Genomic DNA, 19,338 nt, shown 5'->3' on the forward strand with positions numbered 1-19,338 from the left:
CTCAGCGATCAATGCAAAGAAATAGAGGAAAACAACATAATGGGAAAGACTAGAGATCTCTTCAAGAAAATTAGAGATATCAAGGGAATATTTCAGGCAAAGATGGGTTTGATAAAGGACAGAAATGGTATGGACATAACAGAAGCAGAAGATATTAAGAAGAGGTGGCAAGAAAACACAGGAGAACTGTACAAAAAAGATCTTCATGACCCAGATAATCACAATGGTGTGATCACTGACCTAGAGCCAGACATCCTGGAATGTGAAGTCAGTGGGCCTTAGAAAGCATCACTACAAACAAAGCTAGTGGATATAATGGAATTCCAGTTGAGCTATTTCAAATCCTGAAAGATGATGCTGTGAAAGTGCTGCACTCAATATGCCAGCACATTTGGAAAACTCAGCAGTGGCCACAGGACTGGAAAAGGTCAGTTTTCATTTCAATCCCTAAGAAAGGCAATCCCAAAGAATGCTCAAACTACCACACAATTGCACTCATCTCACATGCTAGTAAAAGTAATGCTCAGAATTCTCCAAGCCAGGCTTCAGCAATACATGAACTGAGAATTTCCAAATGTTCAAGCTGAGTTTAGAAAAGGCTGAGGAACCAGAGATCAAATTGCCAATATCCGCTGGATCATCAAAAAAGCAAGAGAGCTCCAGGAAAACATCTATTTCTGCTTTATTGACTATGCCAAAGCCTTTGACTGTGTAGATCACAATAAACTATGAAAAATTCTGAAAGAGATGGGAATACCAGACCACCTAACCTGCCTCTTGAGAAACCTGTATGGAGGTCAGGAAGCAACAGTTAGAACCGGACATGTAACAACAGACTGGTTCCAAATAGGGAAAGGAGTACATCAAGGCTGTATATTGTCACCCTGCTTATTTAACTTATATGCAGAGTACATCATGAGAAATGCTGGGCTGGAAGAAGCACTAGCTGGAATCAAGATTGCCAGAAGAAATATCAATAACCTCAGATATGCAGATGACACCACCCTTATGGCAGAGAGTGAAGAGGAACTAAAAATCTCTTGATGAAGGTGAAAGAGGAGAGTGAAAAAGTTGGCTTAAAGTTTAACATTCAGAAAACTAAGATTATGGCATCTGGTCCCATCACCTCATGGGAAATAGATGGGGAAACAGTGGAAACAGTGTCAGACTTAATTTTTTTGGGCTCCCAAATCACTGCAGATGGTGACTGCAGCCATGAAATTAAAAGACGCTAACTCCTTGGAAGGAAAATTATGACCAACATAGATAGCATATTAAAAAGCAGAGACATTACTTTGCCAACAAAGGTCCGTCTGGTAAAGGCTATGGTTTTTTCCAGTGGTAATGTATGGATGTGAGAGTTGGACTGTGAAGAAAGCTGAGCACTGAAAAATTGATGCTTTTGACCTGTGGTGTTGGAGAGGACTCTTGAGAGTCCCTTGGACTGCAAGGAGATCCAACCAGTCCATCCTGAAGGAGATCAGTCCTGGGTGTTCATTGGAAGGACTGATGCTGAAGCTCAAACTCCAATACTTTGGCCACCTCATGTGAAGAGTTGACTCATTGGAAAAGACCCTGATGCTGGGAGGGATTGGGGGCAGGAGGAGAAGGGGGCAACAGAGGATGAGATGGCTGGATGGCATCACCAACTTGATGGGCATGAGTTTAAGTAAACTCCAGGAGTTGGTGATGGACAGGGAGGCCTGGTATGCTGCGATTCACGCGGTCGCAAAGAGTCGGACTGAGCGACTGAACTGAACTGAACTGACTGATATATATATATACACCTATTTATACACTTATTTTTACATATATCCATAACCCCACACAAATACACTAAGGATAGATTATTGATATTTGATTTTTGTTATCTTATAAACAAATGGTCTTATAAATATGGTAAATACATACTTATAGAACAAATAAAATACCGAAGACAATTACATTTCAAAATGTCATCTCCAACTTACTTTTGTTTTAGATAAACATTGATTAAAAAAAAAAAAAAAGGGACTTCCCTGGTGGTACAATGGATAAGAATCCAGCCACCAATGCGGAGGACACAGGTTTGATCCCTGGTGCAGGAGAATTCCACGTGCTGTAGCGCAACTAAGCCTATGCGGCACAACTACTGAGGCCGTGCGCTGGAGCCGGCGCTCCGCAATGAGACGCCACCGCAGTGAGAAGCCCGTGCACCGCAGGCAGGGAGCAGCCTCGGCTCACCGCAACTAGAGAAAACCCACGCAGCAACAGAGACCCAGTGCAACCACAAATAAATAAATAATAAAATTAAGTTAAGAAAAAAGTAGAAACCTTAAAAATCAATCAGAGACACAGAAATTAGCCATGCAGGCATTCAGACTTATAAAGCAGATATATCAGAGGTGAACCGTTGCCTTAAAAGCAATCATTTCCCTTAACACACAACTGAAGCAAAGTGAAAGTTTCTCAGTCATCTCCACCTCTTTGTCACCCCACGGACTGGAGTCCACTAGACTCCTTTTTCCATGGGATTCTCCAGGCAAGAGTACTGGAGTGGGCAGCCATTCCCTTCTCTAGGGACCTTCCGAACCCAGGGATTGAACTTTGGTCTCTCGCATTGCAGGCAGATTCTTTACCATCTGAGCCACTAGGGAAGTTTAACACATGATTAGATACATTATTTCATTAAATAATAAGTTACCCTGGATTTTTAAAAAATATGATTTAATTTACAAAAGTCACTTTGAAGAAAGCATTCTCAGATGAAAGCATTTATGCTATAGTGAGGGGCCTTTATCTCAAATGTATTAATATATATGATCATTCCAGCTGATTATGCTCTTACCTTGAATTGACAGAAAGTTATGACATTTGCAGAATCTCCTAGGTTTTTAGAAATTCATGTGTTCCCTTTAACAATTTCCTTCAGTGGGATTTAAACACCTTTGCTAAAACATTTTTCATGTTTTTCTCCTGTTCAGAATTAAAAATTGGTCCCTTACAGGCAATGTATCAGGCACTGAAACAGGTTAACTTTAATTGACCTCATGGATTTCTCCCTAAGCAATACATTTTTAAACTATAGGTACTTGGCAGTTTGAACACTGATGGCAGGATTGGCTGGATCTTTCAAACAAGACCTAATAGCTCCTATGTGAAGAGTTCCTTGCTCTGCAGAGAAGTTTGTGAAATGTCTTTCATTTTGTGCTTCCTTACATGACTATTTCTGTCTGAAACCTGTCTGCCCATAATGGCTCATTGCTTCAGGTGCATTGGTGCAGGACTCAGTAACTTTCTTGAAATATCTTTTGAATTAATGAAAGCACCTAGCCACTCTCTGGAAGGAGATTATAAAGGCTAGAGACTCCCTTATTCCCACAGCAGGTCCAAAGTCCCCAGACCATGAAAGCCAGCAATGACAAACCTGTTACGATTTTTTAAAAAAATCTATTTTATTCAAGTCATTTTAGCCTGAACCATGATCTAATCTGTGTAATCCTGTGACTTGGGTCTGAGACGATTTTTACAAGGCTAGCTTCTACTGAGAGTCATTTTTTACATGAGTATTTTCTACTATTCTGGGTTCACAAGGACTTTCTCTATGTTCACACCACTTCCTGTCTGCATAAGGCATGCTACTTAATCACACGCTGTATTATATTTAACAGGTCTATGTGCAGCTTGTCTCTTTGTTGCTATTCAGGTCTTTAAGCCTTGAGCAAAATTTTGTATCCTCCCTTTCCTGTCTCTTACAGTGCCAACTTCAAGTACTGGTCAAAGTGGAGATCGTGGAAAAAAGTCTAAATTGAGCTGAATTGAGTTGAACTACCTCATTCTTCTCAGCTGAATTCCAGGGGCAGCCTCACCATCTGCTGCTTATCTATCATCTGGAAGTGGTTCTTCTGCAAATGCCTGTATGTGCTCAGCAAAGCTTCCAAGGACTAAGTTTTTCATCTGTCTTGGCCTCTGAAAGTCTTTGAGATTTGGGCACTGGCACTGTCTGGAATTTTCTGTCTAGTAGCAGAAGCCACACCACCTAGGGATCACGATGGTGAGGAATCTGAACAAAGACCAAACTGGAGAGGTTTGTTTTTTTTTTTTTAAATTCAGAAAGTTGAAATAGTAGGGCTAATAGCTAGGAATAAGGATTGGATGCTAATGGTGTTGTTGTAGGTGAACATTATAATAATCTTTAGCATTTTTTCTCTTTTTTATTTAACAGTTTTCTTGTTTATAATTTGCCAATTAGTATTACAAGCAGACTACCTCTATTAAGTTATGTATTTCTTAAAATAATATTTTAAGGTATAGAGGATTCAATAAATTATCAAGGTCTGCATAGCTAATGGGGCTTCCCCGGTGACTCAGCAGTAAAGAATCTGCCTGCAATGAAAGAGATGCAGGTTCCATCCCTGGGTCAGGAAGATCCCCTAGAGGAGGGCATGGCAACCCATTCTAGTATTCTTGTTTGGAGAATTCCACTGATAGAGGAGCCTGGCGGGCTACAGACCATAGGGTCACAAAGAGCTGGACATGACTGAAGCAACTGGGCACGTATGCACACATACAGCTAACAAGCAGTAATATCAGAATCTGAACCCAGGCTCTCTTGCTCCAGAACAAAGCTTTACTCTAAGTTTTAATTTTATACTAGTTATATCTCCTGAGAAGACTGGCTGAGATCCCTAATCTCTGAACCTAAATCATTATTTTTGGTTGATGGTTTGCAAGAGGCATTGAGAAAACCCTTGCTTTAGGCCTTAAATGGTTCTTCAACTTTTAATATGACAATTATTTCTTCACCTAGGAAAAAGAAATGAGTTGCTAAACTGTCACTGTGAGACCAAAGTTTGGGCTATTCCATTTGTCCTAAGGTAAATAATAGAATTAATAATTACAAGGATAAAAAGCAATTTGTTCACATGTCCTACTTTTTATGAGACATGGAGAAGATTAAAGATTAGTACCTTAGTGCTCTAACATAAAAGGAGAAGTTGTATTTGGGTGCCACTGCTCTCACCATTGTTGTGTATAAGAGAGGAAATGGCCTTAGGAAATCTACTCTCAGGTTATGTCCATAGATCTTGAACTGACTATTCTTTGTGTCTCCTAAGATGCTGGGTTGGTTTCAGACAGTGGGGAGGGCTGGAAAGTCTATCATTCAGGATTTTGAAACATTTCAAAGGACAAAGCAATTCAACAGCAGAGAACTGAGAAACCAATATAATTAATACCATGTTATCGATTAGTATTCTCCTAAGTAGAAAAATAACAGGAGAATTTGTTTAAAAAGTTCTCTTATATGAAGTCTCTTGAAGCTCTGAATTATTAGCATACTGATTTATAAAGAGATTCCATTTAAAAATTGATAGATAGCCCAACAAGGACAAATAAAAGGTCCCCTTATACTTGGAGAATCTCCTAAAACATCTTCGACAGTCCCTGGACAGTTGATAAAACACTCTGCCTTTCTTTAACTTTGACCTGGTAATTGGTCTACTGGTGACTGACACCCTGTCATCAAATAGGCATTATATCATCCACAGTACTGAAGTCTTTAAGACTCAGGGGCAGATGACCCTGAGGAAGTATAATACTTAATAAGCATCATTAACTAAATGCCCTTGGTTACAAAACTTAAAATTGTTCTTTTTTAATGGGTATTAGCATATAGGTATCTTGAAGTGTCCATCTATAAAACTTTGTGAATATATATGCATTTGAATTTATGATTTAATCCCAGTTCTTTGTGTAAATACAGTCCCTGGTGATCACTGTGATTGTTCCACATACAAATGGCTCTATGGAGGAAAACTATTTTGGCCTCCCTTGTCTTAGACAAGTAGTACCGTGATCCAGCACTTGATTAATAAATGTCAATTTATTCCCTCAGCCTTGTCTAAATTTAGATGATGGATAGCGAAACCTCATCTGAGCTATTTAAAAAAATAACTTTTTTTCATGTTGAAAATCAAATATCCCAAATCTGAAAAATAAGGCCAGGTTGTCTGCAAGAATAGCAGTCTAGATTAAAACACAAAAAATCAAAGACTTTGGATGGAAATTTTAGTGAGCAACTTCCGGTCACACTTTTCAAGCACTGTGCGTGTGTGTGTGTGTGTGTGTGTGTGTGTGTGTGTGGTATGCGTGTGTGCTCAGTCGTGTCTTACTCATTGCAACCCCATGAACTGTAGTCTCTCAGGCTTCTCTGTCCATGGGATTTCCCAGGCTAGAACACTGGAGTGGTTGCCATTTCCTTCTCCAGGGGATCTTCCTGACCCAGGGATCAAACCTGCATCTCCTGAATTGGCAGGCAGATTCTTCACTACTGGTGCCACCTGGGGAGCCCTTTGCCTGCAGAACTTCTACTAAAAGCAAACCCTGCTTGTGTCCCAGAGACCAAATGTGAAGGGTTAGTGCACTTTGTTTATGGATTTTAGTAATTCCATAGTCATTTTCAGCTTCCAACTGCCTATTCTTCAGCTGCGAAACAACTTAGAATCATCTTGAAAGCAAAGAGTCTGCTTCACCATTTGAATGTGCCAAAGGGATATTTTGAGGATATTGAGGGGACAAAAGTGCTTGAAGTTACACTGTGTGATGCAAAAATGCTTCTTATTAGAAATTTCCTTGTGACTGAGTATGAATGGAACCCATGTGAGCAAGGGTCATTACAGCCCCAACAGTAGATCAGAATGCAGGTAAGCTAGACCAGGTAAAGGAAGCTTTCCTTATTGATTCAGCAACCTCAGAGAGGATACGGTCTTTGATTAACAGAGAAGGGGAGGAGGGAGGCCGTAATGGCACAGCAGAGGTACTACGTTAATGCAGAGCCGGGTCAGAACTGAGTCCTTGTGACTTTACCTGCTGCACTCTGTGATGGGGTGGAACTGCCCTGAGAGCTAAAGGCTGGCACAGTGTCTTTCCCTTGCAGAATAATCCAGCTTAAAATCCCCGAGTGTGGATCCCTCTGAAGCTTTCTGACAGCTTGCCTCCCTCAAGGGGAAAATTAAATCGGATTTAGTCCTTGTTCTCTTTTTGCAAATAAATTCCTTCTTGATAGATAGGGTTGCTGGGCTACGAGATAACTTGTAAATCGAGGAACATAGGACGGCTTCTCTTCCTCTGTGGATCTCTCTGTATCCTTCCTGCTGTGGTCTGAATGTTTCCTCCCCCAAATCCATATGCTGAAATCCTGACCCTCCAAGGTTATGCATAAGGAGGCGAGGTGTTGGAAAGGTATTTGAGTCATGAGAATGGAACCATGAATGGGATTAGTATTCTTATAAAAGAGACTCCTAAAAGACCTTTGCCCGTTTTACCACAGGAGGACATAGTAAAAATCTGCAACCTGGAAATGAGCCCTCATTCAACCATGCTGGACCCTGATCTTGACTTTCAGCCTCTGGAATGGTGAGAAATAAATGTCTGTTGTTTATAAACTTCCCAGTCTGATGTTCTGTTATAGCAGCCTGCACAAATACACTTCTTCATCTCCCTCCCTTCTTCTTTTTCTTTTTTCTTTTTCTGATAGAATTCATCTCTCTTAGATTTCATCAGTGCATTTGCTCATTTATTAAAAACAGATTTTCTAAGTGTCTACTATACTTTACTATGTATCTACAATGTTCCAGGTACTGTTTTAGGTTCTGAGGATATAAATGACAAACAAAAGAGACCAATTGTCTATCCTCAAGATGCTTATCTTCTAGAACTCTCTGAAGTTTGACTGAACTCTGGCTCTCCCATCAATAGCTTTATAAATTTGTGGCGAGTTATTTAATGGAGCTATGCCTGATTTCATCCCAATCCCAAAGAAAGGCAGTGCCAAAGAATGTTCAAACTACCACACAATTACACTCATCTCACACACTAGCAAGGTAATGCTCAAAATTCTCCAAGCCAGGCTTCAACAGTACGTGAACCGTGAACTTCCAGATGTTCAAGGTGGATTTAGAAAAGGCAGAGGAACCATAGATCAAATTGCCAACATCCATTGTATCATCAAAAAAGCAGGAGAGTTCCAAAGAAACATCTACTTCTACACTATTGATTACGCCAAAGCCTTTGACTGAGTGGATCACAACAAACTGTGGAAAATTCTGAAAGAGATGGGAGTACCAGACCACCTGACCTGCCTCTTGAGAAATCTGTATGCAGGTCAAGAAGCAATAGTTAGAAATGGATATGAAACAACAGACTGGTTCTAAATTGGGAAAGGTGTACATCAAGGCTATATATTGTCACCCTTCTTATTTAACTTATATGCAGAATATATCATGCGAAATGCTGGACTGGATGAAGCACAAGGTGGAATCAAGATTGCCAGGAGAAATATCAATAACCTCAGGTGCAAAGATGACATCACTCTTATGGCAGAAAGAGAAGAGGAACTAAAGAACCTCTTGATGAAAGTGAAAGAGGAGAGTGAAAAAACTGGCTTAAAACTCAACATTAAGAAAACTAAGATCATGGCATCTGGTTCCATCATCACTTCATGGCAAATGGATGGGGAAACAATGGAAACAGTGAGAGACTTTATTTTGGGGACTCCAAAATCACTGCAGATGGTGACTGCAGCCACGAAATTAAAAACTCTTGTTCCTTGGAAGAAAAGCTATGGCCAACCTAGACAGCATATTAAAAAGCAGAGACATTACTTTGCCAACAAAGGCCTGTATAGTCAAACTATGGTTTTTCCAGTAGTCACATATGGATGTAAGAGTAGGACTATAAAGAAAGCTGAGCACCGAAGAATTGATGCTTTTGAACTGTGGTGTTGGAGAAGACTCTTGAGAGTCCCTTGGACTGCAAGGAGATCCAACCAGTCCATCCTAAAGGATATCAGTCCTGGGTGTTCATTGGAAGGACTGATGCTGAAGCTGAAACTCCATTACTTTGGCCACCTGATGTGAAGAACTGACTCATTGGAAAAGACCCTGGTGCTGGGAAAGATTGAAGGTGAGAGAAGGGGATGACAGAGGATGAGATGGTTGGCTGACATCACTGACTCAATGGACTTGAGTTTGAGCAAGCTCCTGGAGTTGGTGAAGGACAGGGAGGCCTGGTGCACTGCAGTCCATGCGGTTGCAAAGAGTTGGACATGACTGAGTGACTGAACTGATCGACTGAAGTGAACTGAACTGATGCCTCATTTACTTTCCTACTAGTGGCTCAGAAGGTAAAGAATCTGCCTGCAATGCAGGAGACCCAGGTTTGATTCCTGGGTTGGGAAGATCCCTTGGAGAAGGGCATGGCAACCTACTGCCATATTCTTGCTGGAGAATCCCACGGTAGAGGAGCCTGTCAGGCTATCATCCATAGCGTTGCATAGAGTGGGATATGACTTAAGTGACTTAGCATGCATGTATAGATGCCTCGTTTTCCTCTTCATAGAATGGGGATAATATTAGCTTTTCCCTCAGTCGCCCTTTATAAGGATCAAATGAGATAATATCTTTAAAGTGTTTAGGAGCGGAGTGTGTGGCTATGAGCTAGTGTGTAATGCATGCTTCTCGTCTCCCTGTCATTGTTTGTACTCTCATCATGGTGTTTCTCCCTGAGATGCTTATTGTCTCATTTGCCCGGCCACCCGAGAGACTTTTCCTTGTGCCTCAGGACCCGGGAGCAAGCAGGAGCTGGCTCTGAAAATGCCCAGGGAGCAGCTGTTGTGAGATTAGCACTGAATTATTTCAGTGAAAAGCACTATCCAAGAATACTTTAATGTGTTGACCCTAGGATCCTGCCAGGAAGATGTGGGGACCAACACCCTTTATACTTAGAAACACGTGAGCAGAAACAAATCAAAATGAGGTTAAAGGATACTGTGTGAATCCAAAGATTGATTGGACGGTGGCAAGAGTCAGATCTCTGGCTTTTTCAAAGCATAGCCTCTCCCTCTTTTTATATTTATGATGTGCATCTTAGTAAGCAGTATTCTTGCCAGGAAAATCCCATGGACAGTGGAGGCTGGCAGGCTACAGTCCATGGGGTTGCAAAGAGTCGGACATGACTGAGCACACGCTTTATGTATACTATACTATACCCCAGTAGTCATAGAATCTTCTCTGCTTCTGCTTGCCCATGTCCCAATACTTTAAAACTTTTTGATATTGGTGAAAGAGGTAAGTCATTTCAGACATTTTTTCAGATATACTCAATTCTACTTTAGCAGTGTCCCTCAGTCCTATATGCCTTGCAGGTCACTTTCCTGGTTTCTGACAAGTATTGTGATGAATTACTAGCTGGGGGTAGCTTGTGTTTCTTCACACTATTGATTTTAGGAAAATTCAAGCTTTCAGAAAGTTGGAAAGCCAATATTTAATGTCATTTGTCCTGAAAACAACACTTGTCCAAAAAAGAAACAGTCACCACACTTTATACCTTCATTAAATCAATGACATATTTCTTTTAAAAAAAAGTGTTTAAAAATATTTTTTTTAATAGAGGAAAAGAAAATCCTAACATTTTAAGATTACTCTGTTTCTTATAAACCTCTGGGTATAGTGTACTCTTTTTATTAAGATTTTGGTTTTGAAGTGGACCATTTTTAAAAAACTTTATTGAATTTATTAAAATATCCCTTCTGTTTTATATTTTGTATTTTTTTTTTTTTTTTTTGGTTCCGAGGCATATGGTATCTTAGCTCTTTGACCAGGAATCAAACCCACACTCCCTGCATTGGAAGGTGAAGTATCGACCACTGGATTGCCAGGGATGCCCTCTAGTTTACTCTTAAAACAAGTTTTTATTTGTTTATCTATTACTGTTGGTAATTGCTGAACCACATGCACTGCATAAGTAATAGATGGGAGCCTGGTGAGCTATAGTCCATGGGGTTGCGGAGAGTTGGACACAACTGAGCTATTGACATACACACATACACAATACCAATTTTTGTGAACTATTACACCTAGAAGTGTTCACTTCCTTTTACCCTTAATATTTTGTCTCTACATTAATATCCTCCACAAGTCAGAGTAGTCCACTTGGTCTTGGAGTGGTAGCTTCATTTTCATAATTCGGGTGTGAGATGTTGACAAAAGTGTTTTTAGAGTTTATTTTGGTTACAATTGTTGTTTTCCTTCCCCACTCCACCCTGGCCTCCCATGCATAATTACCTCTTACAGAAGGTTCTAGCCTATCTCTGTCTTAAGCCAAGTGTATGATTTTGAGCAGGTAATTTAGCTTCTGAGGGTTTTGTTCTTTTCATGAGTAATGTGAAGGTCTGAATCTTTCTGATCTCTAAGGTTTTTTGTCATCTCTAAAGGTTTCTGGATCTATTAAAATCCATATTTTCGCCCATGGGAGATACAGTATCTGAGATTTGATAATAAAAGTACTACAGTTTATTCTGTATGCAAGGCTGAAATCAGTTTCATTACTCCGGGTAAGTCATTAAAAGACATGAACTACAAAATGTACTTGACACTAAAACTATATTGATTCCAGCTTAAATCTCCTTTGGTGCTTCAGGAAGCTCTCTAGGCTATGGGAAGGCTTCAGGCTGCTCTGGGAGCACTGTCTCTGTTGGTGCAGATGAAATATTAGACTGGAGTCTCCTGGGATATTTTTGGATTTAATTGTCCAAATAAATTCCACTATCAACACATTTACTTGTTATCTGCTCCTGTCTTATCCAGTAGAGAACACAAAGAATCAAACAATGATATTCACATATTTTGATTGTCAGAATTTCAGATTAAGTAAACTTTATTTCGTGAGTTCCATACATGAGTCATTAATTAATGGATATAAAGGTAAGAAAAGATATTGAAGGTACTGATATGTGGAACTGAGTGTACTAAATTGAGGATAGAAGGATTGATATCTAAATGGTCTAAAGGCAAGAGAAAGATGTTGAAGGTCGAGATATGTGGATTGAGTGTACTATATTGGGGATAGAAGGGCTGATATCTAGATGAACTGAAGAAATTGCTTTACACTGACTGCCATGGGCACCTGGGTTCTTTGTAATCAGATTATATCATTAGACATTTTATTTTATAAAAAAATGGCCTAACAATTTTTTTATTTTTTGGACAGACTCCTATTCTACACCCTCTTTCCATTAGTATGAGATGACCATTGAGAATACACTGTTAGTTCCTTACCTTGAAGAAGGTCATTGTTGATCCATCTCTGACAGCCCCATATTCTATCTTGGTTTGTTTTGCCAAATCATCCGCTGAGTCAATGGGGGATTCCATTCGCTCCACTGTCAAGAAGGCAGCCAGATTGGCAGTGTAGGATGAAATGATGATTAGGGTGAAAAACCACCATATCCCTCCAACTATTCTGGTAGAGAGGGCTTTGGGCATCAACTCTGATCCTGTGATGGTATCATCAGAGTAAGAGTGTTAAACAGAGGTGTTAGAAGGGAGGAGACTCAAGATTCAACAGTCGTCTAGAGAGATAATGCATTTTTGTGACTCAAAATCATAAATCTATCAAGCATTTGTTCTCTTGTGTGTAGGTGAATAGATGTATCTTCTAGAAAATGAAGCAAAATCTAAATGATCTTTTATCATTTATCACTGCTGCTGCTTAAATGTGATCTATTTCCATTTGATGGTTTTAATAGTTTTAACCCTGAGATATCTTATGTCTAAAATTTACAAACAGTTTAGTTGCTTAGATTTGAGTTTGTTTGCTTGTTTTTGCTGAAAAATCCTCAGGGTTCTGGCCTTTTTGTACTGTCTAATATGCATCTTACTGTGTGAAATAAAATGTTCTAGGTTGTACAACAGTGAAAGCTTTAAAATATTAATAATATTTTATTTAATATTAAAGAATGGGAGAAACTTTCAAAAGATTTACATAGCACGCTATTTATCACATGCATTTGATAAAACACTATTTTACAAATCAAATGATATTGGATGCAAGTGTACTTGATGGCTGATGAATCATTTTTTTATTGTTTTATGTTATTTTTGAAGTCAAAATTATTTTTTTAATGTTGATTCTTGTTTAACTGAAAATAATATATTCACTGAAAAGGCACAATTTTGTCCTCGAATAAAGTACAATTTAATTATACTTCAAAGACTGGCTGTTTTGCAGGTGGAAAGGGGCCCTTCTTGGTAAAAACACTCATTTTAGGTGTTATCAGATGATTCCTGATTATTTGTATAAAGGTAGTACATACGAGGCATTTAATGTATTTACAAAAAAAAGAAAAAACATCTTTCTCTCTTGAAGAAAGGGTATATGGGCAAAGTTTACTTACACAAAGGACAAGCATCTGTGAAAGCTCTCTAGCTCAAAACTTTTGATCAAGCTGAGCTATGGAAGGCTATAAATACAGCAGCAGAACCGAAAGGGGCAGAAAGGTATATGCAGCCCTTACCCTAATTGTATTGATCCATGGATGGATTTTGGTTAATCTGCTTGCCTGAAATTCACCATTGTTTCTCTCTTGGCATTTTCTCCATAAACTTGGAGAAATGATAGAGTTTATGGGACCACTTAAGAAGTGAAAGGAAAACTGCTACTGCTAAGTCACTTCAGTCGTGTCCGACTCTGTGCGACCCCATCCCTGGGATTCTCCAGGCGAGAACACTGGAGTGGGTTGCCATTTCCTTCTCCAATGCATAAAAGTGAAAAGTCAAAGTGAAGTCGCTCAGACATGTCCAACTCTTCGCGACCCCATGGTCTGCAGCCTACCAGGCTCTTCCGTCCGTGGGATACACCCTAAGTTAAATCTAAAGTGTGAAGTTCAGCAGGTGAATTATATGGTTTAAAGTAGTCTTTCACTGTTCTGATTGTCTTGAAGTTTTGTCGTTAATGACTTAAGATAGGGAAATTGGAGTTTACCAGTCTACAAATACATGAATTTATGCTCAAGGTTAATCTGTAAACAAATGCAAATATTGCTCATGAAATCAGAGTCAGATCCAGGCTCATGATATGCAGATAAATGTTGGCAGAGTTTCTTAGCTTTGAATTAGCTATATTCTTCTAAAGCTATTCTTTGTACTTTATTTTCTTTTAATGAGGTTAATGGCTTCACCGTGGTTTTTATTTCTTTTTTTTTTTTGCTTGTTTGTTTGAATTTGAGTGTGTAATGTTACACAGATTTATAACAGTTTTCATCAAATTGCTTCTAAGGATTTAGTAAGATAGTGTGTTGCTGTTGTAATCTTGCAGTTTAATGGGATTTATATGCCTGTGGGTGTGTATGTTTAATGCCCAAGTTTGTTTCATATCTTCGTGCTGAATTGATCTAGCAGCCTCGTGGCAGTGTGATATTATTTTAGATCTTTAGTTGGCTATCATTAAAACACCATTTATTTCATAAAATACCCATAGGAAATAGGTAATACAGTTAGTAGACATATTTCCTTAGCTTATAGGTATAGATTTTCTGCTGTGAATTTATCCTTATTTTATTTGGTTGCATTTGTGAAAAGATCAGGTTTTAATTTATTATTTGTATAATTGTGTATTATATGGCAGGAAAACTGGGCAGACAGATGGATAACCAACTGTCTACATGCAATAATAAATTCACTTCTATCACACTTCAAAATAAAATGTATTTATACATTTGAATGAAGTTGTCTTGGAAATTAAAAATAATTGATAGGAACCTATTCGTACTACATTTAAAACCCTTGGTAGATGGTATGAATTTCTCAACACTTCATCTTTTGAAAAAATTCACACAGTTTTCTGACTTTCATGACTCTCAGTGTTAACTGATATACCTAGAAATGACTTCACTCAAGTAGAGATGATTTGTTAAAGTTCAGAACTCTAGAGGATGAAATCATGACAGTAATAAAAGTAGAATAAAACATCATCAGAAAATATTTGGGATGAGAGACAATACTTGCTGAAGTCTCTTTAGTGCCTTTTACGGCAGACATGACAGCCAATCCTGATCCAGACTTTGCTCACGCTCTGTAGAAAAGAGAAAGCCTGATCATCACATTAAAAAACAAGTTAAACAAAATGGTTTCCAATTGAGTACAGTGACAAACTTCTGCTAGCAAGAGCACAACAGTCAGTATAGAAGTTAGCTACCCGGTCCAATGCCACATGCTAAGGACAAATGCACCAGAATAGTCACCAGTCCGCAAATTTGTACATTGTAATATTTTTTTCACCTGACAGATACTTTAAACTTCTTGAAAAATAAGCAGAGTCTGGTTGGGGCTGACTGTCATGTACCCAAGGTCGTGGTAACTAGAAGACACTGCATCCCACGGTTTGCTGTGGATGATGGGAAACTCCAAACAGGTAGAGTATCAAAGAGAAATTTAGGGAGAGGGTATTCTCATATGATGGGCTTCCCTTGTGGCTCAGCAGTAAAGAATCTGCCTTCCAGTCCAGGAGACATGGGTTTGATCCCTGGATCGGGAAGATCCATGGAAAAGGATGTGGCAACTCCCTCCAGTATTCTTGCCTGGGAAATCCCAGAGGAGCTGGCAGGCTACAGTCCTAGGGGTCGCAGAGTTGGGCATGACATAGCGACTAAACAACAACAATAACGCTCATATGACAAAAGGCAGTCACAGTCACGTATACCTGCACAGGCGTGCTGCATACTCTAGGAAACCCAAGGCTATATTTCCCTATTCTAATGGCATAGGAAGGCAAGCTACTGGTGAGGAAGGACGTCTCTTTCACTCTTTGAAAGTGATTGCCCACAAGATAAATGCCTTAAAAACTAAATGCACTGGTAAAGCAGTATATGTCATCCAATGAGTTTTCCTGTGGGATTTATAGTTCTGTCTTATGCTTTAAACTCACGCAAGTGATTTCCAGTAAATCAGGTGCTGGGTCTGCACCTACTTTGCACTGCCTGAATAAACTATACTTAACTGCATGTTGAGATGATTTACTCACTTTGCTCAATTATTTGGTATTTCCACACTAGAAACCCTTGTTCTCTCTCCTCGGAATTTTTAAACACAATATAAACACTTTGGGTAGCATGATAACAAGTCCCTCCTGAGAAGCCTTAGGGTTTACCCCTAAGTAACAAACATCTTTAATATATATCCTAGTTGAAATTTCCTTTGCCAATTTATTTTGCAGCTTGTTGTCAAATAAGGAGATATTCCAAACACAACAGCATCTGTGACTGATGATTTTCTTAAATTAATGCATTTAATCTTGAGAAGTATTTTCTAGACCATACGCCTGGAATCAAAGCTGAGGAAAATCCACAGAAATGTTGGATTTCTTCCAAAGGTTAAAACAACTCACTCCTCCCTTCCCCACAAAATCAAAATCCTCCAAATCATAGAAAATGTACAAAATATATTACATTTCTGTGGTTTGAATTTCATTTCCTCCAACATCTCCAGTTTACTGTTGCTATGGTTACTAGCTGAGGGAGATTGTAAAAAGTTACTGGGAAACTAAGATAAATCCCAGTAGGGTTTGTCAGAGTGGTAATTAGGTGCCAGTTTTAGGGACTGTCATCTATTGGAAGTCTGTAAGTCAACCTAATTCTCAAAGGATTCAAATTTTATCCTTTTTCAAATTGTAACTTGTGAGGTAATGACTAAAAAGGAAAAGATAGATGTCTCCATCTATGCCAGTTTGTAAACAATTTCTAAGGTAATTTATCCTTTCCTTCCCTCTAGGAAAATTTGTATTTGTTGCTTGATAGAAGTTTATTTTAGATCTGTAGCAAAGGAATTCTGTTCCTGTCATATTTTTGTCTTTTTTATTTTTAGAACTGTCTAGGAAGCTGGGTTCAATCTTTTTAACTTCTGAGTTGGTTTTTAGCCTACTCCCTATCTTCTTCCTGGAGTTTACCAGCATAAAAGCCTGTCAGCAGACCGTGGGATGCGTGTGACAAAGATGGGCAACCTTGTACCTTGTTGCATGAGAGCTCCAACTCCAAACCAGAAACTATTTAGTAAAGTAAAATTGTTTTCCACCACGTCTGAGTCAGGGTTGCAAGGGTGGGGGTTATACCACTCGTAGGGTGTAAACCTGTGGTAGTTAACAGAAACAGTCTGTAAACATGAGGTAGATACTTGCGGCACCAGCAGAAATCCACTGAATGAGGCACCACACCCAGCAGCTAATGAGGGACGCATCAAACAAAACAGTAGGCCAGATTCATAAACTTATAGCTTTGGTGGGCAAAGTGCAAAGGAGACTCTAGACATTATATATTTACCAGACTTCTGATTTCTAGGCAAAGCCCATTGGTTGGCTGTAACCATATTCCTCAGATCTACGTCTACTGAATTTTTCTGAGTTTTCACTCATTTCCATTTTATTGAACACCTAGATGGACTGCAAAGGGAGGTCCACTCATCCCAAGTATTTACCCCACAGAGCAGCGGTGACAATGATACACACAGTTGCATACCAACTGTAATATCAAGATCCTGTGTCGCTAGGTGCTGAGGAAGACATGCGATACAGGGCTGACTGGACTTCAAGGGTTATTGACTGATAGATCAAAGGAGTCTATGTAGTCTAGTGATTTCATAATGCATCAAAGAAGTTGCAAGTTTCAAACGATTAGTCAACAAAAAGAAGGTCTGGATTGGGGTGTATTTGATGTTTTTATGATAGTATGTGGAGATAAAAATCCCAATCTTTAAATGAAGAGATAAAGTTCAAATTTAGAAGTACCCTGGCCCAGGCATCAGACTTCATTAATGTTAAGGCCAGAGCATGTCTGGACGGACAGTTTTAGATTCAGACTTTCCTCTAAGATTCATTTCGAATTGTTTCTACAACTGTGAACAGTGGTCATTTGATCACCAGCCCTAGTTGGTGAGGAAGTCAACCTTGAACAAGTAATTTAAACTCTCTGGCTTCAGTTTCCTTATTTTTAAAGAAGAAAGAATCCAGATATCTCTAAGTTGTGTTAAAATAAAAATTTGAGGGGCTGAAATGATTTTTGGTTCTTCTTCTATTTTCTAAACATCTGCCTGACCTCTACAAGTCCAAGGAGCTCCCTACTCTGCGGTTCTTTTTTAAGACTATCTTTCCAAGGGGCACTTATTTTTCCAAAAAAGACATTAGCAAGTGCTCTGTGAAGCTATCTGGAAATGATTTAAAATGCAGTAGTCCTTAGCACCGAAAGCTATGCCATTTGCCACTGGGTCTTTTTAATGCAAGCAGGAGTGTAAGAGTAATGTTCAAACCCCATAAAGTCAATGAGAACATATGGAATGCTCTCTGTCCATAAGGTTTCAGCAGTAAACAATAGCAGGTAGCTGACACGTGGTGGGGAGTTGGTGTTAAGGTGAATACATTATCTATAGCGAGAAGCGGGGCACACTTTGAATCAGGCACAAGGAAGTGGGCAGACAGTTCTAAATGAAACACCATGCTCTAAACCTGCAGACACCTTCTGAAAAGTATACAGGGTCTCCTCATCAAGTCTTAAGGAGGCTAAGATAACAGCTTCGTACTTTATCCCATAATAATGGCATCCAACTCATTACTGCGCCTTCTCCACAGCTGCAGGGCAAACAGCGCAGGTTCCTGTGAAGCTTATGAATAAAGCTTTAATTGACAATGCCATGCCAATACATTTTAATTACTGTTTCAACAATATAATTAAGTTTTGAATTTATACTCTCTTATAACCATAGAAGTTTGCTGAGCCGAAGAACCCGATACCAATATTAACGAACCTACTAATTGAAGCAGTATGCAGAGTAAAAATGCCACTACTTAAGCAGTATCATTGGCACTTGTACAATAATTTAAGAAAATTAATTGCAACACATTAGGAGGGCTGTGCCTTCCAAAGCAGAAGTTTTTCTAAACAGATCATAAAACCTGGCCACCACTAGCCCCGTGATATTCTGGCATTTCTCCTGTGTATGTGCTCTGATGAATGAACTCACCACTTCTTTGTTTGGAAAGCTGCATCTCACTCGGTCCTGTTCCAGTATTTCAGACTTTGCAGCTCTAAGTGAACAATTCATCTAGTTTTCTCTGGCAAAAAAGAAAACTGTCCAAACAGCAATGTGATTCTGCCTGCTCTGTGGAGATATTTTAGATTCTTTTTCTCTGGGATTCTGAGTGACTTGGAAAGAGTGTGGACTGAGGAATATTAAATAGTGATTTGATGCTGTACCATAGTACACTGATTTTCATAATGCAATAGATCTACCTGTTGCCTGGATGTAGATATTTCAGTTTGAAATTCCTAACGTTTGCTTAAAGATAGCCAGTGTGACAGCAATGTCATCACCAGGAAGCCTGGTAGAAAGATTAATTCATGGCCTGTACCAATGATATTCTGAAGCTGCTCTGCTCACCTGATTTCAGTTTTAGTCAAATGACAGAGAAAAGGACAAATGTGCTTAGAATTTATGTCAAAACTTGCATCTCGAAGAGTTATACTGAAATACAGAGGCT

General features: G+C 39.2%; 1 protein-coding gene across 7 annotated transcripts in view; it reads right to left on the reverse strand.

The window, feature by feature from the left end:
* GRIK1 (glutamate ionotropic receptor kainate type subunit 1) overlaps positions 1-19,338 on the reverse strand; it is a 445,118-nt gene that overhangs the window by 32,903 nt on the left and 392,877 nt on the right. For all 7 annotated transcript variants that reach the window (XM_070455128.1, XM_070455129.1, XM_070455130.1 and 4 more), the window contains 2 exons: positions 16,820-16,938; positions 12,096-12,313 (listed from right to left, as the gene is read on the reverse strand). In XM_070455128.1, coding sequence (XP_070311229.1) covers positions 12,096-12,313; positions 16,820-16,938 — 337 coding nt within the window. The remainder of the gene's footprint in view (positions 1-12,095; positions 12,314-16,819; positions 16,939-19,338) is intronic.

Source organism: Odocoileus virginianus, chromosome 25 (assembly GCF_023699985.2).
Source record: "Odocoileus virginianus isolate 20LAN1187 ecotype Illinois chromosome 25, Ovbor_1.2, whole genome shotgun sequence".
Lineage (NCBI taxonomy): Eukaryota > Metazoa > Chordata > Mammalia > Artiodactyla > Cervidae > Odocoileus > Odocoileus virginianus.